Below are 23,833 nucleotides of genomic sequence, written 5' to 3'. Positions count from 1 at the left end.
AAAAAAAAAAAAACACATCATAGTAAAACCAATACCTTCTCAGCTTCGCATTGAAGCTAAAAATTTAAAGGTCTACCTCACACAAAGTTATTATTTTCAATCTTTCCCTTATCAAAATCAATTGACTGCCATTGATTACATTGTACAGAGCCATGTATAGAGTAACTTATACAATAAAAAAATTCAGTTTTAGTTTTTCAAAATATTGGTCATGTTAATTTTTTTTAATGTATGTTGTTAAAGGTTTTTATTTTAATTTCGGCAACTACTCCTTATTCTGGAATAAAATTATTAAGATTTAATTAAAATGATTTATATTAATTTTTATTTTATGATTGTGTTATATCTGTTCCTTTATTTTGAGTTATCATGGTATTAGCAAGAGAATAATATTTATTTCTTGTTATATTATTTAACTACAAAAAAATTCTTATTATAGTTGGTCTCATTAATTTCAAACTTGTTATAATTTTATTTAATATTCATTCATCTTCACAATATCAGATGTCAAAATACTTGATTTTTTAAGAAAATTATTTTAAAAATAAATTTACTCTTTAGTCTATAAATATAAAACAACAATGTAACATTATTACATATATATATATATATATATATATTGCTTTTGTGAGTACAAATGGGCCTAAATAAAAAAATAGTATTTCAAGATAAATAACTTTAATTCTTTTGACTTCCCATAAGAGATAATTGTGTGTTTTTAGTATTTATATCAAATTTCATATTAATAATATACGTATTTAGTTAGAGATTTATAAACTATATTCAATAATACCAAAAAATTAAATATCATGAATTTTGATATGTGGTATGTAACCACTCTGTAATTTTATTTATTTAATACTTTTTTTTTTTTTGGAAATTAAAATAATTTTACTGTAAGGAGTGAACACAAATAAATGGTGCCATTGTCTACTTTATCAAATTTCTATTTAAACTTATTTACTCTGCTTATTTATTTACATTTTAATACTAAATAAATAAAAAAAAAATTAATACATCTTATGCATATTCATATCCATGAAGATAAATTATTGTAAATTTGGTTATTTTAAAATGTAAAATTATTATGTTGTTTTATAATTTTGTTAATTTTTTTTTTCAGAATAAAAACAAATCTAAAAAGAAAAATAAGCCGAAACGGTTACAAAAAACTGTTTGAATTACCTTTATTACAATAAACATTTTTATTTGACTAATATTATTCATTTTTTTTTTTTTTTTTTTTTTTACATTATTAAAAATGTATCAAATGTTTATTATTACTATGACTTATTGAAGGTTTTGTTTATTTAAACATATTAATATGTTTGCATAATTTATGTACATTTCTTTCATAATAATGTAATTAATATTATTTATTTATTTATTTAAAGTAACCCTGGGAAGGTAAAATAAGTACATTCATTACATTATTTACTTTAGTTAAAAACTATTTAACGATTATAAACAAAATAACAAAAATAGTGCATAAAAAACATAGTAATTATTAATATATATTGGTATTCAAGAGTAAAAGATTTGAGTTTAGCTATACTACCATGAAGAAAATCAAAATTAGGGATTTCATTACAAGAAGATATATAACGATTTAATTAACAAAATTTAACATAATTATGAGAGCTTATAGTAACATAAAAAAGTGTTTAACATGTATTAATAAAAACAGGTACTTCTAAATTAATTTAATTTAATTTATCTGAATAGTCAAACATTAAATGAAACGTAATAATTTATGTACCCAAAAATCTATCAGCTAAATTATGTCTAGACTCAAATTTAGAAATTTTATGTTTAATTGCAATCTCATTATTATCCACACCAGACATTACAATACATAAGCAATTTCATGTGCAAAAAACGCTTTTGAACGGTCTTCAATTATCTTATGATCATTTTGATAAGGACTAAATAATAAAATCAAATTGGAAAAGTGGTCCAACTATAGATGCTAATTAAGTAAAAAGACATTTAGTTTTTAAATTCGAGGCAGTTCCGTTTTAAAAAGTCCATGTTTCTAATTGGCTTTGTAACAAATAATATTTAATATTCAGAAAAATTTTAATTGTAATATAGTATCAAACCGTAATCACGAACTTGCATTACTTTTTTATCCATAGCCATTAATTGTAGTTTGATAAAAAAATTTTTAGTTTTTAAACCTCATGCAACTAATATTTTCGTAATTTAACAGTTTAAAATCATTACTAAACCACTCTGGAAAAGTTTTTCTTTAATAAGAAACTCTAGGAATATATTTATCAATTATACTGTTAATTTTATCATAAAAACAGTTAATATTATTTTCATTTGATTTTTAAGAAAATTTACTGTACCTATCAACATAATTGAAATTTCGTCGTATTAAATTGTGATTAATTTCAACATTTATGTAATAAAAAGTTAAAATTTTAACTAGTTTAATCATTGTCATTTTATATACATTTATATCAATGAATTTGATCAGTTTTTCTTAAAACTGTCATAACTTTTTAGAAATTAAATAAATCAAAATTATTTTTGATGAATATTTTAGGTGTTTTCAATTCAATAGGCATTATTTTTTGAAAATCTAACCCTAAGGCTATCCACGAGGAGGGGATTCAAAATAGCAGAGGTTCCAGAGATATTCCAAATTTTAAAGATATGTTAAAGAAAAGCCTATGTTGCATAGTATCAGTTTTCTTTAATGACTAATTTTCTACTTCAATTTTATTTGTTTATTCTTTTTTTAATATTTATGATGCCTATACTTTATACTTTAAATAATACATCAACACGTAGATATGTACCCTCCCTTTTACCAAAAATATAATTCAATGAGATTCAAGTGTTAATTATAAATATTTTCAGGAAGTACTTTTGTGGTTTTTAATGTCAGTCATTAATTATATTGAAGGGCACTGCCCTTTTCAAAAACACTAAAATTTTAATAAACTATAGTCACAATAATACATTTTTTTTTTATATATAAACCCATTCTTACAATTTTGATATAATTGTAATCACAATATAAGAGTTAATGTCTTTTGGAATAATCCAACAATTTCTCTTAAAAATTAAATATCTATCTTAGCTACACTGGGGCCCCACAAAAAAACAAATTTTTTTTTTTTACATGCATATACATTAATTGAAGGATCAAGTGCAATAATTATTTCTACTTTTTTTTTCAAAATAAAATTGTTTACATTTTTTGATAGAGAATCATTATTTTAAAAATTTGGTGTAACCACTAGATATATCTGTCCACTAAAATAGCTAAAAATAGACATGCATAATATACAGAATTTAGTTCTATAACTATTTTATTTTCATCTCTGAACACGATTTTTAAAAATAAAAATAGCAAATAATTGCACCAGATCCCTGAATTATAAACAAATATGGCTAATTAAATTTATTTAAGTTTCTTTATATTAATTAAATAAATTGATTAATGATCATTAAACTCTATTAAAAGAAAATACTATATTTTGAATTTAATAAGTATTTGTAGAAAAAAAGTATAACTGTTTTATTTTTAATTTAAATGAATTTTTGTAAATACAAAACAAAAAATTCATTGACAATAAAACACTTTATTAAAATAACAGCAAGATGTGGAAATAAAACAGTTTTATTGTTGGAATGAAGTAGACGCCCTAAAACAATATTTATCTTTGCACTAGATAACATATAGCATTTGTTAACTGAACACAGTTGATTCACAAAATGAATTCAAAAATGTTTCATTTCATAAATATATAAATAAATGATGTTTGCTAATAAATTTAATTCTTAAAATATAAAAAAATTAAAAACAATATATAACTACAGTAGAAAAATAATGATGTCAGTCTTGGTAAGTCTGGTATGAGGTCTTACATCATGCCACCCATTCCACCCATACCGCCCATACCACCCATTCCTCCCATTCCACCTCCAGGTAGTGGTTCTTCTTTTTTCGGTAATTCAGTGACAACTGCTTCAGCAGTGGTTAATAACGATGCAACTCCAGCAGCATCAGTCAAAGCTGTTCGAACAACCTATAAGATTTAAATTACATAAAAATATACAAGATAAGATAATTATGGCTTCATTTTATATTTATACTTTTAAAAATAAATATAAGCACTTTTAAAAATTTTAAAAGTACTCACTTTAGTAGGATCGATTATGCCTTTTTCAATCATATTAACATATTCATCATTTAATGCATCATAGCCGAAATTATCTTTACCTTCACAAACTTTGGCAACTACAACACTTCCATCTACACCAGCATTTTTAGCAATTGTCATACACGGCATAGTCAAAGCTTTACGTATAATATCAATTCCTGTAGAAATTCACTGGCTATAGAAATAAATAATAGAAATAAAACAATAATAACACAAACCAATTTTTTGATCTTCATTAGAAACTTTAATAGAATCTAAAACATTTATACACCGAATAAGAGCAGTTCCACCTCCAGGAACAATACCTTCTTCAACAGCTGCACGGGTCGCATTTAGAGCATCATTCACACGGTCTTTTTTTTCATTAACTTCAACCTCACTACTACCACCAATTTTGAGAACTGCAACACCTGAAGCTAATCTGGCAAGACGCTCTTGTAATTTTTCCTTTTCATACTCTGATGTAGTCTCACTGATTTGATCTCTAATTTGATCTGCACGACGTTCAATTTCAGATTGTTGACCTTTGCCCTATCATAAAAATAAGATTTAATAAATTAAATAAATAACATATAACAATGATTCAAATTCAATAATTACTTTTAACAATAATGTATCATCTTTGGTTATTATAACTTCCTTAACTTCTCCAAGATCATTTATTTTTATGTCTTCAATTTTTAATTCATTTCCTTCTTGACCAAATACTACTCCACCAGTAGCAATAGCCATATCAGTTAATGTAGCTTTACGGTTATCACCAAAACCAGGTGCTTTAACTGCAGCAACATTAAGACCGATTTTCAATCTAGACAATAAATTGATGTTTATATCAATTGATTGATAAATAGTAATTAGTTTTAAAGTTATACAAACAGTACCTATTCAATACAAGCATTCCAGTCACTTCACCATCTAAATCTTCAGCTACAATAACAAGAGGTTTGCGCTGGGCATTTGCTAATTCTAATGCTGGGATTAATGACTGAGCAGATGATATCTTCTTTTCACTGAATAGTACTAACGCATCTTGATATTCAACTTTGGCCCCTTAAATAACATAACATATTTAAGAAAAAAATTAACATAAGTTATAAAAAAATTTAATTAAACCTTTTGCAGAGTTGATGAAATAAGGTGAAATGTATCCTCTATCAAATTTTAAACCTTCAATAACTTCTAATTCATCATCTAAAGTTTTTCCATCCTTAACAGTAATAACTCCATCTTTACCAACCTGTAACAATATTTTTTCAATTAAATTAAACAAAAAAATTTTTAAAACCTTAATATACTTTATCCATAGCAGATGAAATTAGTTTTCCAATACTTATATCCCCATTAGCAGAAATAGTTGCGACTTGTGCTATTTCATCAGATGATTGAACTTTTTTTGACAAAGTACTTAAGTGTTGTTTAACAGCATCTACAGCTAACATTACTCCTAGAAAAAAAATTTGTTTAAGCAACCTTAAAGAAAAAAATATTAGCATTTTTGAAATATAACTTTACCTCTTCTTATTTCAACTGGATTAGCACCTTTAATTATCTTTTCAAAACCTTCTTTAGCAATAGCACGCGCTAATACAGTAGCGGTTGTAGTACCATCTCCAGCTTCATCATTTGTATTATTAGCAACATCTTGTACAAGTTTAGCACCAATATTTTGGAATTTACCTTGAAGCTCAATACCTTTAGCTACTGTTACACCATCTTTAGTAATTTTTGGAGAGCCCCAACTTTGTTCTAATATGACATTACGACCCTGTAAATAATATTAATTGTAAAATGAGATAATTTATTGATAAAAAATGATCTATTAATTAACCTTTGGACCCATAGTAACTGCTACAGCATCAGCAAGCACATCAACTCCTTCTAACATAAGTTTCCTTACTTCGGCACCAAATTTAATATCCTTGGCATAATTTCTTGACAAATATTTAGGTACATTGTTTCTAGCAAGTTGAGATAAACGATACATCTAGAATATAATAAGTGAATAAAATATAAATTAAAAACGTTACTAGAATCACATAAAAATTGATCATAAATCAGTAGGTTAGTCATAAACCACATGTACAAGAAAAGTAATTATTCATTAAAAAAAATATAAATTAACACTACCCAATAAAGGATTGAGATAAAAGTACTAGTTAAAATATCCATACAAATTTAATTTAAGAAATAAGTACTTCAATTTATAAAATCGGATTCCACATGAATATTGAGTAAGGTTAGATAATATTAACTAAGGGTATTATAAAAATTAAAAATAAAACATTATCCTAATCTTACCTTAATTAATGTATATACTTAAATAACTAACAAAAATAAAACTTTAGAATATTTAATACAGAAAAAAAATTTTAAAGAGGTAGATAAATAGTCAAAAATTTCTCAAAACCAACTGAGACAAGTAGTTGATACACATGAAATACCGGCAAAATCACGAGAAGACTAGCCGAACAACCTAAGAAACTTCTAGAATAATTGTAATAGCAGACAGTGTGACCACCAAAAAATAACAGATAATTCTATAAACAACCGCCAATTTTTAAATATTTTTTTAACTTTACGCATTCTTACTTCAGAAAAGTAATATTTTAATATTTTTCAGTAAGAATTTTAAATAACAATTATTATAAAAATTCGTCATAATATAATTATTACATTTTAAAGAATTTGTTTTTTCATAGATTTATTAAGTAGTTAATAGGTCAATGTTACAAAGCTATAATTTTCTTCCAATCAATTATTTACTGCGGTTGTCCAACCTCAGGGGCACCAACGTCAAATTTATTATGTATTATATTATATAAAATGATTCTTTTAATGCTTGCCACTCTGCCAACATTTCTCTTAATATAATAATTATATTGAAATCATTATTATTGGTATTTTTTAGTTTACTATGTTACTTCTTGATTTATCAATTATTAAGTACTTTTTTAATAAATTATACCTAATAAGGTATAAAATAAACTTATAACTTTTAAATGACAACATACATATTTATTTAGCTTATATAAAAAAATCTATAATTCAGTAAGGTGTTATAACCCTCACTAAATATGTTTCTAAAATTTAAAATAATATTACAAATATTAAATATGTACAAAATATAAAATACAATAGTTAATCAGCAATTAACATTTAAAAATAATAATACAAGCAATATATACAATTTATAATTATATATAGTAAATATCATTCAATATTAAAAACATATAAATTTGTAATATTTTTTTTAACAAAACCTCTCCCCGAAAATATGCTGGATACACCATTGCGGTCAGCATAAGCATTACTTAAAACCTATCTGAACGATTCATCAAGTAAATTACTATTTGTGCTTATCAGAAAGTAAAAGGTTATAAAAAAACTGAAATTTCTTTATAGAACTTTAAAATTTATTAAAATCAAATCCGTAAGGAGAGTCTATTTTTCCACTGAGTAACTCATTTAAAAGTTTAATGCCTGCTTCAACTTTATGATCTGTAAATGAAGTAAAATTGAGTATGTTTGTAACAGAAATATAATCATGAAGATCATATTAAATTTAATATAAATCCAGTAGATCGTAATTATTTCCCATAAAACTTAGGGACATAATATACAATTATGTTAATAAAATATTGTACGTGATAAGTATTCTATATATTTTCTTTGTTATGAAAAAACGAGCATTTTACTAATAATTATTTTGAATGACATAGAAAAGAAAATCGTGTTCAAAAAATGATTATGAAAATGCTGAAGTCAACTTGGATGACAACTTTTTTTTATACAGTTATAAACTATTTTTTGATAACTGTTTTATGAAATTCAACATTTTTAAATAAATATAAGCGGAAAAATATTTTTTAGAATCTCTTTGTTATTTATATAGTTAATATCACGGTTTTATAACCGTGCTTGAAATAAATATATCAATGATAAGAATGTAAGATCATAACCTCAAAAAAAGGCAATTTCTCCTGTTGTGTTGTTTACCAATTATTTATTACTCTGAATAATTTTGTCGGTCGAATTCGTTCATATTAATCGTAGGTAAGAATTTTTTTTTTCATATTTATCTGTAATTATCTTAGTAATCCTCTCACTTGTGTTTAATAAATTACATTTTTAAACAGAAGAATTAAATATTTTAAGTATTGCTAGTTTTCCGCTTATTACTATCGTAAATATTGATTGTTTTTCAGCAAATCATGTCGATCAAACCTAAGTATCGTCCTCATATCATTAAAAAAAGGACTAAGAAGTTCATCAGACATCAAAGCGATCGTTATGATAAACTTAAGGTTTGTTAACTAATATATTTATTTTTTTGATAGTTTGATCAGCCTTAACTTTTATTTTTACAGCCCAACTGGCGTAAACCTAAGGGTATTGACAATAGAGTTCGTAGGCGGTTTAAAGGACAATATTTGATGCCAAATGTTGGTTATGGTAGCAATAAAAAGACTAGGCATATGTTGCCATCCAAATTCCGTAAAGTGCTTGTTCATAATGTTAGAGTAAGTATATATTTTACAGTAATTAAATTTAAGTAATAATTATTTATAATCACAAAATGTAATTATTCATTATCTGGTTTATAGTTTATTTCTAATAATATTTTATATAAAATAAGTAAATGAAAATTACAAATACAAATATGTTTAGTCATACTTTAATTAAATTCTAACTTTTGGGAGGTTGCTATGAACTTAATGTTTTTGGGATTAACTTTAGAATTTTATAGGTACCTTAATTCTGTAGACTTATAATATGGTATAACTTCAAGCTGGTGTCTAAAATAAATTAATAGTTTATATCTGATCAACAAATTCATAATATTACTTACTCTCTAATTCTTCTCTTAGCAAGTTATGATTTTATAAAAAGAAAATAATATTGTTATTTGAATTTATCTGTTATAAAATGAAATATAATATTTTATACTTAATTTTTTTTTTTATATCTTTAAATTAACTAATTTTTTTATTTAATTTAATTACTTCTTAATCTAATTCTTAATAATTGTGAATAACTTTTAAACATATGTTATTGAACATTTTTCAACCTTTGTAAACTTAGATATAAAAATTACAATAGTTTAATAATAGCCATATCTGTATTTCAACTACATTTTATTGTTTGTATATATTTTAAAGTAGTAATAACTTTTGAAATGCTAGTCTAAAAGTTGAAACAGGCATTTTCTAAAATTAATTCTTTTCTATTTTATAAGCTGATTAAATACTTATGTTATTTTTAAAAAAATACAGTTAACGCCCAAATAGAACATAAAGGTGTCAACCAAAAAAGTTCTTGGAATTAAAAAAGCCAAAAATATATTTCTGATATTACTTGTATATTATAAATAATTGAGTGAGTCTATTGGGATATCAGAGTTAACTGTAATATAAAAACTACATAATATTATTTTAATATATTTTCTATTTTGTATAAAATAACATATGAAATAAGAAAATATGACTAAATTATGTTATTATGTAAGTTTTGTCAAAAACATAGTTTTTATTATTTGTCTCTAGTGCGAGCGGTATGCACATACACCAGTATAAGCTATACCCTATGTATTAAAAACCTTGTAACTTATTAAGTGCTTATTCAAAAATTGTTATCAACCCAGCAAAAAAAGTTTTAAGAAAAAAAAAAAATTTATTAACATAGTCTAAAACTATACAAGTTATTAAGAAAATAAGTATCCCATAATATTTGTTTGATTAAAAGTTGATAGAATTTGTTAAAACCTTATGGATCACCACATACATTAATCAACAGTTTACAAATTAATCATTTTTGTTGACATTGATATTATTAGGAATTGGAAATGTTAATGATGCAAAATAGAAAATACTGTGCAGAGATTGCTCATGGTGTTTCATCCAAAAGCCGCAAAACCATTGTTTCCAGAGCCCAAGAGTTATCTATTAGATTAACTAATGGCAATGCTCGTATTAGAACTCAAGAAGGTTAAGTTTTGTAAAATTATTCAATAAAAACAAAAGTTCTGAATTGCGAGTTTTATTTATTTTTTTATCTTTATTTAATTTATATAATTTATTAAAACATACCAAAGTACATTATATAAGTAACAATTATGGTATACATTTGTTAAAAGAATATTTTCTAAGTTATACTTATTTGTATTTTCATAACTAGTATGTAGTTTGAAAATAGAGACTAATAACTTAATTTTGAATTACATCGTGACATATTTTAGTAGTCATTTCCATTAATGGCTCCAACTCTTTGCTGATTACTAGATCAAATTCAGTAATAAAGTAGTAGAAGTGTTTGTAACAAGTATTAACATGGGGCTCCTAGAGAAAAATATTAATAAGTAATTATTAAATTTTAATTAGTGTTCCATAAAATTTTAAAGAATAGAACAGTTTTGGACAAAAAACATTCAGAACTGAATATTTTTGTACATTTCTTAAATAGAAACTTCAATTGATAATTTATAGCATTTTAATAAAGGACACATTAAAATTAAAGTAGATTCAAATTTTGTAAAATGTGACTAAATTCTTATATTAAAATATATTTTGATTTTGACTATTTTTTAGTTAGAAGGGTTAAGTATGTTATAAAATCAATAAATTTACAAACTAATGTACAAAAACAAAATATTATATTAGACATCAATTAATATGCTGCCACCCATAAATGTTTTGTTGATAATTCTAATCAATTTTATGGTTAGAAATTAATTTAGAAATGTATTTATAATTTTTTAAAAATAAATCATGTTATTTAAGACATACTTACAGCTCCAATTGATACAATTCTATCAAAATGATGAATATAAACATGGACAAAAACTCTGAATAATCTAGTAAGTATTTTCTTACACAATGGCAAAAAAGATTTTGGAAATGGCACATCTATAAATAATTATTAACAAACTAAAAATTATTTTTATTATATTTATAAACTTTCTAAAATACCAGTTGATACAGGAAAAAGATTTTCGTTATTTATTTGGTTTTCAATCCAATCCATAAGTAATGATACATACTGAGGAGCAGGAAGTTGGGTTGGTTTTTTATACTTTTCTTTATCGGCCCATAAGTACTCAAACTTTGGACCACCACTCATTGTTGGACATGATTCTTCAGTACAATAGTCACAGACAGTACCATATATCAAATTAATTCGATTGAAAAAATCAACTACTGTTATATGTAAATAATTGATAATATGTCATTAAATAAATAATTTCTATACTATGTAGTTAACAACACACAAAAATAGTGTAATATAAATATATTAATCATCTTTAAATTGATCATTTAATTTCTTAGCACTTATGTTGCAATACTAATTTATAAAAAATGAATTTAAATTGTCCAAATTTCTATTAAAAAAAAAAAATCTCGGATTAAAATTGATGGTTTTGATTAAAATCACTGTCATAAAATGAAATGAAATGCATATTTGGAAAAAATTTAATGAATACTTAATTCTACCTAAGAGACTGATTAATTATAGAAGACATGGATATTCATCAGAAATTTTTTTTAACCATATAAAACAATTTAGAATGATGTTAGTATTCTCTTACTATACAAAAGGAACTACAAAATCATTTGCATTTAACTCCAAAAGTTGTTAGATAACTTTCATTCATCATCATCTAGTACATTGTATTATTTATAATTAATTGTATGTTTAAAATATGGTTCTTTGAAAAGAAAAGATATGATGATTTTTAGGTCCAGAAAGTATATGGATTAATAATTGAATTTTTTAAAAAAGTTTAAAACTTTAGGTGTCACCAATCAAAACCTTACAATAATCTTTTAAATTTCAAAATAAAGTGAAAACTAAAAATATCAAGATTGATTATTTTAAAATAATTTTAATTTTTGGAACATTTCAATTTATTAAGGGTATTGAGGCAAATTTATAGAATTATGGTGCTAATTACAATAACTAAACATGTGATTTTTTAATGTATCATTGAGCAAAATTGGTCCAGAAAGATCACACTTTGTCAGTGTCTATTGACAAAAACAAAATAGCATGATAAATCTAATAGTTTCTTAACTATGCATTGTATCTAAAAAAAAGTAATTTTATAATTGTATAAAAAAAAGCTAAACAAAGTTCATTTAAAATATTATGACTAATTATTAATCTCTTTTTCTTAATAATTAAAAGTTAAAAAATTGAAATTTTGTGCAATGGTATTAAAACAAAATCTTTTGACTTAAATACTGAACATGTACAAAAAGAAGTTATTAATTCTTCAAATATTAAGAATAAACTATTATCTTACCATGAACAGCAATCCAATCATATAAATCTTCTCCCACTGGCAATTGCACTGCTGTTCTTAGATTTATTCCAGAACTTAACGATGCTTGAGCTTGTTTATACAATGAGTAACGTAGAGTACCAGGAGAAAATTTTTTTTTTGGTCGAAATGTCTGAGGAAGAATTGAACAATAAAATATATTTTATAATATAATAATTGATATATTTTCAACTTTCTTAATAATATTTTCATACTTAAAATTATACTTACTTTTCCTTTTTGAAAAAAATCTATAAATCCACCAAAAGACATCGTCAATAATAAAAAATATTAAAATACTTTATAAATAAAATATTAAGTCTCAGGTACTTTAAATTTTATTTTATTCATAGCAAATTAATTTTTATTATTATTGCTTTTTAAGACCAGAGGCTATAGTTTTTATTTGACAACAATAATAACATTTATGATAAGAGATAAAATTTGATCTTAATAGAAATATTATCATTTTATGATTTTTATTAATAATAAAATGATAATAACAAAAAGCCAATATTAATATATCTTTTTTAATAAATAATTGGTACAGTCGTAAATGTGTACTTTTTATGTCGAAAAATATCATTAATGACTTTTAAAGTAGAAGATTAGTATAAGAATCTAGAAAAAGTTGTTAGTTCACAAGAGTTTTCTTTTTTTTCTAGAAAATTTTTAAACACTAATAGTTTATGCTATATTTGCTTATTGTTAAAATATATGACACACACCTCAATTTTTTGTAAGACTCCAATTCTCATGTAAAATGTATTTTAAATACTAGCTATAATTTAACACTGTTAACGGATTTAAAAATTTTTAATTGGTAAATAATTACTTAGTGAAAATATTTAATATTTATTAAAAAGTGTAAAGATTATAATTTTAATTATAGGTAAATTTAAAATTCTTTGAAATGTCTAAAGCAACTAAGATAAATAAAAACCAATTAGCCAAGTTTATTGATTATCTAGAAAATAAAAATAGAAAAAATGACAATAATACCATAAATGGTTGTGTAGTAAGTTAAATATTTTAAATAATTTAAAATAAACTATAAATTGAATATCCAAAAAACTCTACATTAAACAGAATCTTATCTACCATTTTACATTATAAATTTGGGGCATAAAATAAGAATTATTCAATGTAATTGAACAAATTATATTAAATAGAAAGTATGTTTAATATATAGTTGTTGATATAAGTTTAATAGGAAATCTACTAGCACGATCTAGAGTGCAATGTGCCTTGGTGCATAGGTCAACGGTGTATTTAGGGGTAGTCCAAGTAGACACGCCTAGGGCTGCATTTTTTGAGAGTTCGTTTTTTTTTTTTTGGTAGTTTAAGTAATAATATTATTATTAAATTTATTTTAAAAAATGTTTGTATCATTAATATTTTATAATAGATAAAATTTTGTTTATAAAACAAATAGTATTTTAAGAAATTATTTATTTGGTATATATTTTATGTTAGTCCTTTCAAACTGAACATTTTTTTTAAATATTTCAAATGTAATTAAATCATTTTTAAATGGAAAACCTTTTTATTTTATTTACTGACTTATTTTCAGTAAAATAAATAAATTTATTTATAAAGCTAGATATGTTATACCATTTTTATTTAACTTATTAATCATTCCATACTAGAAAAAAAAAATTAATTTAAAAAAGTGTAAATTGTATAAAATGACTTTTTTTTTTTTATTTTAGGAATTCTTAAAAACTGCTTTATATACATCTCCAAGTTTTATTTATGATACAACATTAGAAACACATCTAAAAACAAAAAAGTTTTTTGAGGAAATTAATTTTGATAGTCTAAGTACTGACCATTTGTTCAATATAGGATCAATTTTGCAACAAGGAGCTGATATTAAAACATTCACATGTTTTATAAGTACAATTTTAAACAAAAATGATGTTAAATTTAATGTACTTTTAATAGATACTTGGAATTATTTAGGTTTAAATACAATAGAATTACCAGTTTTCATTCATGAATATTGTATTGAAATGTTACCATTTCTTTTTGAAAAAACAGTTTTATTAGGAATTTCATCATTATGTTATAAAAAACTAGTAAACATGTGTACAACATCACCAAAAGTTTTTCAAGCATGTTCAAGCATTTTCAATGAAATATTAATAAAAACAAACTTTTCAAACCAATTTTTAATTTTTTTAAATACATTTTTAAAAGACTTCTATTTTCAATGTAAAAAAAATAATGTTGATATACATACTATGTATCCTTCCAAGTATAAGTATTTATTAATTTTACAAGATATTGAAGAAAACTCTGATAATGTTACTATTTCAGGTTATTTTTTACAAGAAATTAAAAAAGTATTATCAAGTTACCCTAAAGAATTAATTTGTTTATTAAGTCATTTTCCTAATTTATACAAAAATTTACCTTTAAGTAACATACATTAATTTTATATTTAATTATTTTTTAAGTACTTCATTATAATTTTTAATTCATATATCATTATTGTTATTATGTTTGTTATTTTATTTTCTGGTTTTAGGATGATTTATTATATTTTTTTGCAAATTATTAAAAATTAAATTTTATAATATTATGAAAAGAACTTCACCATTGTAATTTTTCATACACAAATTTTCAATTTAATGGTACTTGTACTTTTTTTATCTAACTGTTGCACAATGCTGGGTGCATTGCATATGAACATGAAGAATGCATTCTTAGTTTTTACACAATGTTTATTCTCTTGAAAATTCAGTATAAATATAGATTTCTTCCACTGGATAAAGCACCTTAAGGATCAATCTCCAAAGTATAGGTCTTAATGACAATTAGCTTGTATTACTTATTATTATAAATTTTTTGTTGATTTTAACTTCTTTTTATAATAATTACCATTTATTTACGAAAGTATTCTATGTTAAATAACTCAGTGTTATTTATATTTCATATTTAAAGCTATTTAACATGAAAATCAATAAAAATATATTATCTCGATATAGTATAAAATTATCCATTAAAAAAATCTCCAATATAATTATAAATTGATGTACACTATTTTTGCGATTTAATTGTTTCAAAAGATGAAATGACAATTTATTCTAGTTAATCTGTTATAAAAGATTGTGAGTGCGGAAATTTTAATTCATCCAAAGGTTTAAATTAGTCCTAAGGGAAAGATGATTTTGTTTCTATTGCTGTCGTAAAATTTTACATTTTAAAAATATTCTACAAAAAAGTTAATCAATTTAATTTGAACCCTATTTTCTGTACAAGTAGAATCGCAATATTTTGAATACTACTGTCATATGAATAAAATTATTGGAAATCAAAACTTAAGTTTTTCAATCAAAAATAATTATATGATGTATTGTCGTTAACGAGCATATATTTATTTGGGTCATACATACTGTTACACGCATCATACCTAATTTATCGTATTTATTACTAAACATAAGTAATATGACAGTGCTATGCAAACCGTTCACTAAGCCAAACCTTGATAATCTGAAGCTTCTATTAATTTAATTTTATCTATAATATAAACAATTATAATAGCAAAAGATTATGTTATATGTGTGTAGTTAATTAATTTAAATTAAATAATTTTATTTAACAAATAAAAAATCTTTGGAACGTGTTTTATTAAATTTCCGTTTTAGTTTATTAAATATGAATACTCAAAAGTACGTATTAGGAGTAGATATTGGCACTAGTTCGGTGAAAATATGTGTAGTAGATTATCAAACTCTAAAACCTGTCGATTTTAAATCGATTCCATGTCTAGCTAAAGTCAGCTCAAATCATCCAAAAGGAAATGAACAAAATGTGATCACAATTTTCGAAGCATTTGTAAAATGTTTAAGTGCTTTCCCAGAAAATCTTTTAAATCAGGTATACTCATTGGATGTTATTCATGTAAAATTTAATATTTATACCCTAAAGTAACATTATTTTTCTACCCTTAAAATAATATTGATTTTTGAACTTTTATGAATTATTGTAAAATATATTTATAAAATTAATTTTATTAATTACATAATAAAGCTATTTGGCAGTTTGTAAAAAAAAAAAATTATAAATTCATACCTTCATTTTTAGCTTTGTTCCAAAGGTAAAAATATGAGAGGGAGTGAAAAATGTATTTTTGCCTATTGAAAATTTTTTTTAAATTGTGTGACCTTTTTTCCTAATTTTATTTTATTATTTTTTGTTACTGTCTGAATGCATTAATAATTATATATTATTATGTGCTACAATTATACATGGTCATTAAATATTAAACCTAATTTTTTTTTTAATGTGTTTTGTAAATTTAAAATATAAAAGTAATATTTAGGTTTATTCTATTGGAGTTTGTGGACAAATGCATGGGATAGTATTTTGGAATGAACAGTTTGTCTCAAATTTTTGGAATAATGGCTTAAAGTTAAAAATATGTAACTCAGTTTCTAATTTATACACATGGCAGGATGCTCGAGTAGATTTGACATTTTTGAAGAAACTGCCAAAACCAGAGTCACATTTGAATATTTATTCTGGTTATGGTTGTAGCACTATATTTTGGTTGAAAGAAAATGAGCAAGTGAATTTTAAATGTTATAGTCAATACTTGAAACCAAATTAAATATTTTTTTCAGATTAGACATTTTTAATCAATATACTTATTGTGGCACAGTACAAGATTTGATAGTATCAATTTTGTGTAATAGAAAAGATTCAATTATGTCCACTCACAATGCAGCTAGTTGGGGCTATTTCAATGTAATTAATGGTTCTTGGAATAAAAATATTTTGGAAAGAGTTAATTTCCCAGTACATTTTTTACCCCAAGTTGTACCTCCAGGCAATATAGCTGGAACCTTATTTAAGTCTCTATATGGATTACAAAAAGGAACTATGATTGGTATAAGATTAAAAAAAAATTTAAGTATTTTATTAACATATTTTTTTATTATATAGGAGTTGCTCTTGGGGATTTACAATGTTCAGTATTAGCCACTTCACCCATTGAAACTGACGCAGTTATTAATATATCTACATCTGCTCAAATAGCATTCATTACCAAACATACTGAACATGTATTTGGTAAAGAAAAACTCACCAATACTCTGACATAAAGCTTATTTGGTAAAAAAGATACATTCCTAATTAGAATGCTATAAACTTCAAAAATATTTTTTTTAGTATAAATTATTTTTTTTATAATTTTACCAGATGAGTGTTAAAATTCTTAAAGATTCTTTTATTTATAATTTTAAAATATTTTTAGGAAGTATTGAATATTTTCCTTTCTTTCAAAACTACTTTTTAGTGGTTGCAGCATCTTTAAATGGAGGAAATGTGTTAGACATATTTGTTAATTCTATTTTAAATTGGATAGTAAGCCTTGGATTATCAATAACTAAAGGTGTGTTTTATTTTAAATTTTTTGCATGATGGTTTACTATTGAATAGAACAAGTTACATACATTTAGTCACATACTCAAAGAGAGTCCTAATAATCTAGATCTCTTCTTAAATTTTTCAAAAAAACATTATACTTATGAGATATACTTGTAGTATTACATGAAATTAAGAATTTTTGTTTAGATCCAAGATCTAAACAAATAAGTAATCAGTATGAAGCTTCTTATTTATTTCAAATAGTTATATATTTTATTTTTAATTTTTATATTTAAATTAATTCAATAATAGAATAATTTATTAATAGTATTATTTAATCACCTAATTTAGTTACTTTATAATATTACACTTTTTAATAGAAGATTTGTGGAGTCAATTATTAAAAAGTTCATCAGAAGAATATATAAATACATCCCTTATTGTTAGTCCATTGATGATGGCTGAAAGACATGATCCCTTAACTTACGGATCTCTGATGAATATCACAAGTGAAAATTTAACAATTAATCAAATGTTTACTGGAATTTGCCAAGGAATAGTTAAAAATTTGTACAAGTATTTATCATCATATTATTATTGTTATCTTTATTCACAAAACATCATTTAGCAAACCTTAAATGGTTATCTACTTATTTATGATAATTACAATTGTTAAAATTATAATATAAACATTAAATAAAATTTCATTTAGAATGATGCCTAAAGAAATATTAATTAAAGAAAATATCCAACAAATTATTGGAACTGGATCAGTTTTAACAAATAATGTTGTAATAAAACAAGAAATCCAAAAACTTTATGAACTTCCTTTAAATATAAAAGTTACTGGAGATGCAGCTTTTGGTGCAGCTTTATCAATGATGAATGAAGTCTTATTAGTAAATATTAAGTAAGAAAGTTATCTGACTAATAAAAATGTTGTTTTTATTTATATATTGTATTACATTATATACCATGTTTCATCACAAAATCAATAAAAATATTTTTATCATAATTATTTTTGCTGTGTTTTTGAGAACTAAACATTTGAAACTAAATTAAGTTCAAATTGTCACCTTAAAAATATAGATGTATCTATATTTTAAAGCTAGTGTTTTGTGTATATATATATATAAATGATTTTAATTAATCAATTCACAAAAAATTTCATACATTATTACTATCAATTTTCTCTTCTTCCTCTCTTTAATCCCAACTACTTGTGGTCGGCTACCCTTATCCTAAACTTCCACTTGACACGATCTTCCACATCCTCTACGCTCATATCAGCTATCCTCATATCGCAATTACCGTCAATTTTATAAAAAATAAATATTTTAGCTTTAATATTTTAAAATTATGTGTTAAATCTTAGGTAAATAATAGCTTTATGCATTTTAAAGATTATTATATATTAATATTCAGTTTAGTCAGTCTCAAAACTGAACTGTCAGGTCACGTTACAATATTAATGTCATGTTTTAAACCATGCCTAGTCAGAATTTGATTTAAAATGGAGAGGGGCTGTTATATAAATTTTATGTTTTGGACTACACTGAGGCAGACCTTTATTTAAAATACAACGGCAAAGTCAGTTTCAACTAGGTCAAACATCGATATTAAATTAAGTACATTCTGAATTGTACATTTAATTAATAAAAAAAAAAATCTAATTTTATTATTTTCTTAATGAATTTTAAAAATTAAAACCATTTTATTACAGTTATAGTATTTTTTAAATGGATCGGATAACTTGATTTTTTTTTTTTTAACCGGCTAGGCCTCTAAAATTTGATATATATATTAGGGTGGCCCTCAAAAATCGAATGTCTTTTTTTTTTTACGCTACCCCTTAATTTTTTTTTAATGGTCAAAAAAATGAGCTATGCAAAATTTGGGACCGATCCGTTAAGGTTAACCCGTGCCCCCGGGTCTATTAAGTTGAGTCGAAGAGTCAAATTTAATAGAAATAACTGATCTATGTCTCATAACTTTTTTTTCTCTTAACTTAGAATAATAAAAGTAAAACTCAAGTAAAGGAAATTTTACAAGAAATTCAAAAATAATAACTTCAATGTTGTTTTCTCAATAAATAGCCCACAAAAACACTACATACAGTAAAAAACATGTAAAAGTCTTAAAATACGTTATAACTGATTTTGTTGATTTTTAATTATTTATTTTCATTTTATTTTTTGGAAAACGCATATTCGTTTAAAAAAAGATTCTAGAAGTTTAATTTTTTATGCCAAGTACGATAATTATATTAGATTTATTATTTTATGGACAGTTAATTAATGATTAATTACAAACCTAACAGTTTAATTTAATTGTTATTAACAATTTTTAATTAATTTTTTTTTAAATAATAATAACTTTAAAAAAAATATTTTAACAATAATTAAATTATATTATTATAATATATGTATATATATTATAATATATATATTTTGATAATGTACTTTTTTTACAATTAGGGAATTTTTCCGATAATTACTTACTATTTGTAAAACGTATTGTTTCTGTTCTTCATTTGTAGTTAATATATTAATGTAGTCTTAGATTAATTTAATGCCACGCTAGGCTGTATCATTAATGACTCGTAATTTACTTATAGTATTTAAAGCATTTATGTAACTGTTGTTCGCACTCCAAAATGATGGATCAATTTTCAAAAAATCAGTGTTCAGATTAAATAGTTGTAAATTTGATGGTAACTTACTACCAGTTATTTCGTGGGAATAATTACCAATAAGATAAATATTAGTTCGTAATACTTTAAAAGACGCTAAAAGTATTGTACATTTGTGATTAAAACGTATCATTTAATATATAATAATAAACATGTAAAATATATTTAACGTGTTCACAAATTGTCTGCTGCATTTATACGACACAAATTATGTCAGTTGTCGAAAATAACTCAAATATACTTATCTTTAATAATAATAAAATTGGTACTATCTTAAAGTAGTAATTCAGTAAACCAAAATTGATATATTGATACGACAAAATGTAATAATACAATCAATTTTGTTAGGTTTGTCATTAATCATTAATTAACTGTCCATAAAATAATAAATCAAATATAATTATCGTACTTGGCATAAAAAATTAAACTTCTAGAATCTTTTTTTAAATGAATATGCGTTTTCCAAAAAATAAAATGAAAATAAATAATTAAAAATCAACAAAATCAGTTATAACGTATTTTAAGACTTTTACATGTTTTTTACTGTATGTAGTGTTTTTGTGGGCTATTTATTGAGAAAACAACATTGAAGTTATTATTTTTGAATTTCTTGTAAAATTTCCTTTACTTGAGTTTTACTTTTATTATTCTAAGTTAAGAGAAAAAAAAGTTATGAGACATAGATCAGTTATTTCTATTAAATTTGACTCTTCGACTCAACTTAATAGGCCCGGGGGCACGGGTTAACCTTAACGGATAGGTCCTAAATTTTGCACAGCTCATTTTTTTGACCATTAAAAAAAAATTAGGAGGTAGCGTAAAAAAAAAAGACATTCGATTTTTGAGGGCCACCCTAATATATATATATATATTAGGGTGTCCCTTATTTTGAAAATTTTGGAAATTCTTTGGGCTCACCCCCCAAATTCGTGTGTATACATATAAAAAGTGGCTACAAAAAATTTCAGGCCGATCAGATAAGTTTAACCCGTACCGACTTGGGGTTGAAATTCGGCCAAATGGGATACTTTTTTAGTTTTTAGCAATTAACTCGTAAATTAGCGCTCTCACAAAAAAAAAAATGTTGAAATTAAATTGTAGACCTAATTGTTTTGTATAAATTAAGTCCTTATAGTTTTTCTTTTAAATCCATTAGTTTTCTAGAAAAATGACAAAATACATAATATTTCGTAAAATTGCCGAAATTTGCATATTTACGAATATTTCATCATATATGATGAACCATATGTGATACGACCTAATGTTTCATACAAAAATTGTTTAAAATTAAATTTTACGAAATAAAAGTAATAAGTACAAATTTCATTGAACCGATCGTTTTATTGCTAAAGCTGAAATAACTCGATCATATTACGATTTTTACTAAATATAAGAATTTTATTGCTTAATTTAAATATATTTCATTTATATTGTATATTCAATTATAAATTGATGAATTTGTTTGACTTAAACGCATAATTATACTTAATTCTCAATATTATTGTACAAATAAAAAAAAAATTACTACATAAAATACAAAATGTTAAATTCATAATAATTCACAAATTATAACAAAAATATACATTAAAAACTATGTTTTAATGTTTCTTTGTTGCAATTAGGATATAATTTTCTATGCTCTTGTACACAGCGTAAAAGTAACTCAGCTTTTTCATCGTTTACAGTTAAACTTCCATTAGCTTAACCGCTTTCTCTGCAGAGTCATTTACTAATTTAAGTGAACATACAATTTCTTTTCAGTGTAAATAAAAATCATCTGTATTTTAATTACTTGAATCCAAATTTAAAAAATTAGTATTGATATCGAATCGTTTAAAAAATTTCATACTGCTTTTTGATAAAATAGAAGCTACAGTTTTTTCTAAACAATAAAATCAATCACTCAATAGTCATCAAAAAATGAAGATATCAAAAATTATTTTACCTGAAAATGATTTGTCTATATCACTCGATGAAAGAATAAAACGTTTGCTAACACAAATAATTTGTGAATTATTATGAATTTAACATTTTGTATTTTATGTAGTAATTTTTTTTTTATTTGTACAATAATATTGAGAATTAAGTATAATTATGCGTTTAAGTCAAACAAATTCATCAATTTATAATTGAATATACAATATAAATGAAATATATTTAAATTAAGCAATAAAATTCTTATATTTAGTAAAAATCGTAATATGATCGAGTTATTTCAGCTTTAGCAATAAAACGATCGGTTCAATGAAATTTGTACTTATTACTTTTATTTCGTAAAATTTAATTTTAAACAATTTTTGTATGAAACATTAGGTCGTATCACATATGGTTCATCATATATGATGAAATATTCGTAAATATGCAAATTTCGGCAATTTTACGAAATATTATGTATTTTGTCATTTTTCTAGAAAACTAATGGATTTAAAAGAAAAACTATAAGGACTTAATTTATACAAAACAATTAGGTCTACAATTTAATTTCAACATTTTTTTTTTTGTGAGAGCGCTAATTTACGAGTTAATTGCTAAAAACTAAAAAAGTATCCCATTTGGCCGAATTTCAACCCCAAGTCGGTACGGGTTAAACTTATCTGATCGGCCTGAAATTTTTTGTAGCCACTTTTTATATGTATACACACGAATTTGGGGGGTGAGCCCAAAGAATTTCCAAAATTTTCAAAATAAGGGACACCCTAATATATAAATATATATTGAAGTCAGGTCAAATCAGGCTTTAAAAATATAAAGAATATTGTATTTTCTATAGACCACATAGAATTAGTTTTTAGTGTAATCTATTTAATAAATAGTCTTATTTTAAAAATGTTTAATTACGTATCCATGTTCCAAGTATGGATTTCTTAAAATTAAAAAAAAATATATTTTTTTTGCTCGTATTCTAATTATCCCACTATACAATATAATTATAAAATAGCTATATTTTATTTGATTAAAAATTTGGTGGCTTTCATTTTAATACAATTTAAAAATTTTAAGTCTGATTTAAATCAATGTAAATAATTTTCTTTTAGATAGAACAGTAATACATTTCTAAAAAAATTTTCTATTAAATATGTTTGATTATTTAAGGTAAGAATAATTCTTTAAAAATTAACTGTACATTAACATTCATTTGAAATATTTAAATTGCCTTATAATTCATACTTATAATAATATTTATTAAATTTAAAGTAGTAAAAATAAATTAAATTTAATAAATATTCACACATGTAGTATAATATAATATTTAATTATCTTTATAAG

At 23.5% G+C, this 23,833-nt stretch overlaps 6 protein-coding genes across 10 annotated transcripts in view; 4 read left to right on the top strand and 2 right to left on the bottom strand.

Annotated features, from left to right (window-relative positions):
• The window catches only part of LOC126903023 (exosome component 10), an 11,443-nt gene extending 10,224 nt beyond the window's left edge, over positions 1–1,219 (top strand). Inside the window, exon 14 of the mRNA XM_050680924.1 lies at positions 1,124–1,219. Coding sequence (XP_050536881.1) covers positions 1,124–1,180 — 57 coding nt within the window. The 3' untranslated portion in view covers positions 1,181–1,219. The remainder of the gene's footprint in view (positions 1–1,123) is intronic.
• Positions 1,220–3,579: 2,360 nt separating this feature from the next.
• Positions 3,580–6,647, bottom strand: LOC126903024 (heat shock protein 60A-like). Its single transcript, XM_050680925.1, has 10 exons — positions 6,480–6,647; positions 6,010–6,165; positions 5,694–5,946; positions 5,477–5,625; positions 5,295–5,418; positions 5,063–5,231; positions 4,782–4,989; positions 4,400–4,712; positions 4,161–4,339; positions 3,580–4,046 (listed from the first exon to the last, which is right to left on the bottom strand). The coding sequence occupies exons 2-10, from the start codon at positions 6,163–6,165 to the stop codon at positions 3,882–3,884; spliced, it is 1,716 nt and encodes a 571-aa protein (XP_050536882.1). The 5' UTR covers positions 6,480–6,647; the 3' UTR covers positions 3,580–3,881.
• Positions 6,648–8,109: 1,462 nt separating this feature from the next.
• On the top strand, positions 8,110–10,208 carry LOC126900366 (60S ribosomal protein L32). 2 transcript variants are annotated; one of them, XM_050676028.1, is made up of 4 exons: positions 8,110–8,234; positions 8,387–8,485; positions 8,549–8,701; positions 10,015–10,208. In XM_050676028.1, the coding sequence occupies exons 2-4, from the start codon at positions 8,393–8,395 to the stop codon at positions 10,168–10,170; spliced, it is 402 nt and encodes a 133-aa protein (XP_050531985.1). In that variant the 5' UTR covers positions 8,110–8,234; positions 8,387–8,392; the 3' UTR covers positions 10,171–10,208. The 2 variants fall into 2 exon arrangements, with proteins under 2 accessions (XP_050531985.1, XP_050531986.1); XM_050676029.1 differs by having other exon boundaries at positions 8,153–8,230.
• Positions 10,209–10,243: 35 nt separating this feature from the next.
• Positions 10,244–12,915, bottom strand: LOC126900364 (MOB kinase activator-like 3). 3 transcript variants are annotated; one of them, XM_050676025.1, is made up of 5 exons: positions 12,730–12,915; positions 12,481–12,631; positions 11,147–11,311; positions 10,968–11,083; positions 10,244–10,516 (listed from the first exon to the last, which is right to left on the bottom strand). In XM_050676025.1, exons 1-5 carry the CDS (start codon positions 12,769–12,771, stop codon positions 10,385–10,387), a joined length of 606 nt encoding a protein of 201 aa, XP_050531982.1. In that variant the 5' UTR covers positions 12,772–12,915; the 3' UTR covers positions 10,244–10,384. The 3 variants fall into 3 exon arrangements, with proteins under 3 accessions (XP_050531982.1, XP_050531981.1, XP_050531983.1); XM_050676024.1 differs by having other exon boundaries at positions 11,147–11,374; positions 12,730–12,912; XM_050676026.1 differs by having other exon boundaries at positions 10,311–10,516; positions 10,964–11,083; positions 11,147–11,374; positions 12,730–12,914.
• A 103-nt stretch (positions 12,916–13,018) lies between these two features.
• LOC126900365 (uncharacterized) lies at positions 13,019–15,393 on the top strand. Its single transcript, XM_050676027.1, has 4 exons — positions 13,019–13,321; positions 13,391–13,516; positions 14,211–14,397; positions 14,821–15,393. The coding sequence occupies exons 2-4, from the start codon at positions 13,412–13,414 to the stop codon at positions 14,934–14,936; spliced, it is 408 nt and encodes a 135-aa protein (XP_050531984.1). The 5' UTR covers positions 13,019–13,321; positions 13,391–13,411; the 3' UTR covers positions 14,937–15,393.
• A 470-nt stretch (positions 15,394–15,863) lies between these two features.
• On the top strand, positions 15,864–18,892 carry LOC126900363 (sedoheptulokinase-like). Of its 2 annotated transcripts, none has more exons than XM_050676023.1 (7): positions 15,864–16,383; positions 16,829–17,070; positions 17,130–17,395; positions 17,452–17,577; positions 17,762–17,899; positions 18,258–18,450; positions 18,587–18,892. In XM_050676023.1, exons 1-7 carry the CDS (start codon positions 16,162–16,164, stop codon positions 18,786–18,788), a joined length of 1,389 nt encoding a protein of 462 aa, XP_050531980.1. In that variant the 5' UTR covers positions 15,864–16,161; the 3' UTR covers positions 18,789–18,892. The 2 variants fall into 2 exon arrangements, with proteins under 2 accessions (XP_050531980.1, XP_050531979.1); XM_050676022.1 differs by having other exon boundaries at positions 18,255–18,450.
• Positions 18,893–23,833: the final 4,941 nt, after the last annotated feature.

Source organism: Daktulosphaira vitifoliae, unplaced genomic scaffold, assembly GCF_025091365.1.
Source record: "Daktulosphaira vitifoliae isolate Bord-2020 unplaced genomic scaffold, ASM2509136v1 Scaffold_3, whole genome shotgun sequence".
Taxonomy (NCBI): domain Eukaryota; kingdom Metazoa; phylum Arthropoda; class Insecta; order Hemiptera; family Phylloxeridae; genus Daktulosphaira; species Daktulosphaira vitifoliae.
Note: the sequence above shows the minus strand (reverse complement) of the source record. Positions and strands in the feature narration are given on the sequence as shown.

Bases quoted from the DNA above. Each gene is read 5' to 3' on its own strand.
- LOC126900364 (XM_050676024.1), bottom strand. From the start codon at position 12,771: ATGTCTTTTGGTGGATTTATAGATTTTTTTCAAAAAGGAAAA. The intron at 12,632-12,729 runs GTAAGTATAATT...ATTCTTCCTCAG, and splicing joins ATTTTTTTCAAAAAGGAAAA to ACATTTCGACCAAAAAAAAA. The intron at 10,517-10,967 runs GTAAGTATGTCT...ATTTTTCTCTAG, and splicing joins GAATTGTATCAATTGGAGCT to GAGCCCCATGTTAATACTTG.
- LOC126903024 (XM_050680925.1), bottom strand. From the start codon at position 6,165: ATGTATCGTTTATCTCAACTTGCTAGAAACAATGTACCTAAATATTTG. The intron at 5,419-5,476 runs GTATATTAAGGT...ATATTGTTACAG, and splicing joins TTTCATCTGCTATGGATAAA to GTTGGTAAAGATGGAGTTAT. The intron at 4,990-5,062 runs GTACTGTTTGTA...TTTATTGTCTAG, and splicing joins GGAATGCTTGTATTGAATAG to ATTGAAAATCGGTCTTAATG.
- LOC126900366 (XM_050676028.1), top strand. From the start codon at position 8,393: ATGTCGATCAAACCTAAGTATCGTCCTCATATCATTAAAAAAAGGACT. The intron at 8,486-8,548 runs GTTTGTTAACTA...TTATTTTTACAG, and splicing joins ATCGTTATGATAAACTTAAG to CCCAACTGGCGTAAACCTAA. The intron at 8,702-10,014 runs GTAAGTATATAT...TGATATTATTAG, and splicing joins TGCTTGTTCATAATGTTAGA to GAATTGGAAATGTTAATGAT.
- LOC126900363 (XM_050676022.1), top strand. From the start codon at position 16,162: ATGAATACTCAAAAGTACGTATTAGGAGTAGATATTGGCACTAGTTCG. The intron at 16,384-16,828 runs GTATACTCATTG...AGTAATATTTAG, and splicing joins CAGAAAATCTTTTAAATCAG to GTTTATTCTATTGGAGTTTG. The intron at 17,396-17,451 runs GTATAAGATTAA...TTTATTATATAG, and splicing joins ACAAAAAGGAACTATGATTG to GAGTTGCTCTTGGGGATTTA.
- LOC126900365 (XM_050676027.1), top strand. From the start codon at position 13,412: ATGTCTAAAGCAACTAAGATAAATAAAAACCAATTAGCCAAGTTTATT. The intron at 13,517-14,210 runs GTAAGTTAAATA...TTTTTATTTTAG, and splicing joins ATACCATAAATGGTTGTGTA to GAATTCTTAAAAACTGCTTT. The intron at 14,398-14,820 runs GTACAATTTTAA...TTACTATTTCAG, and splicing joins AACATTCACATGTTTTATAA to GTTATTTTTTACAAGAAATT.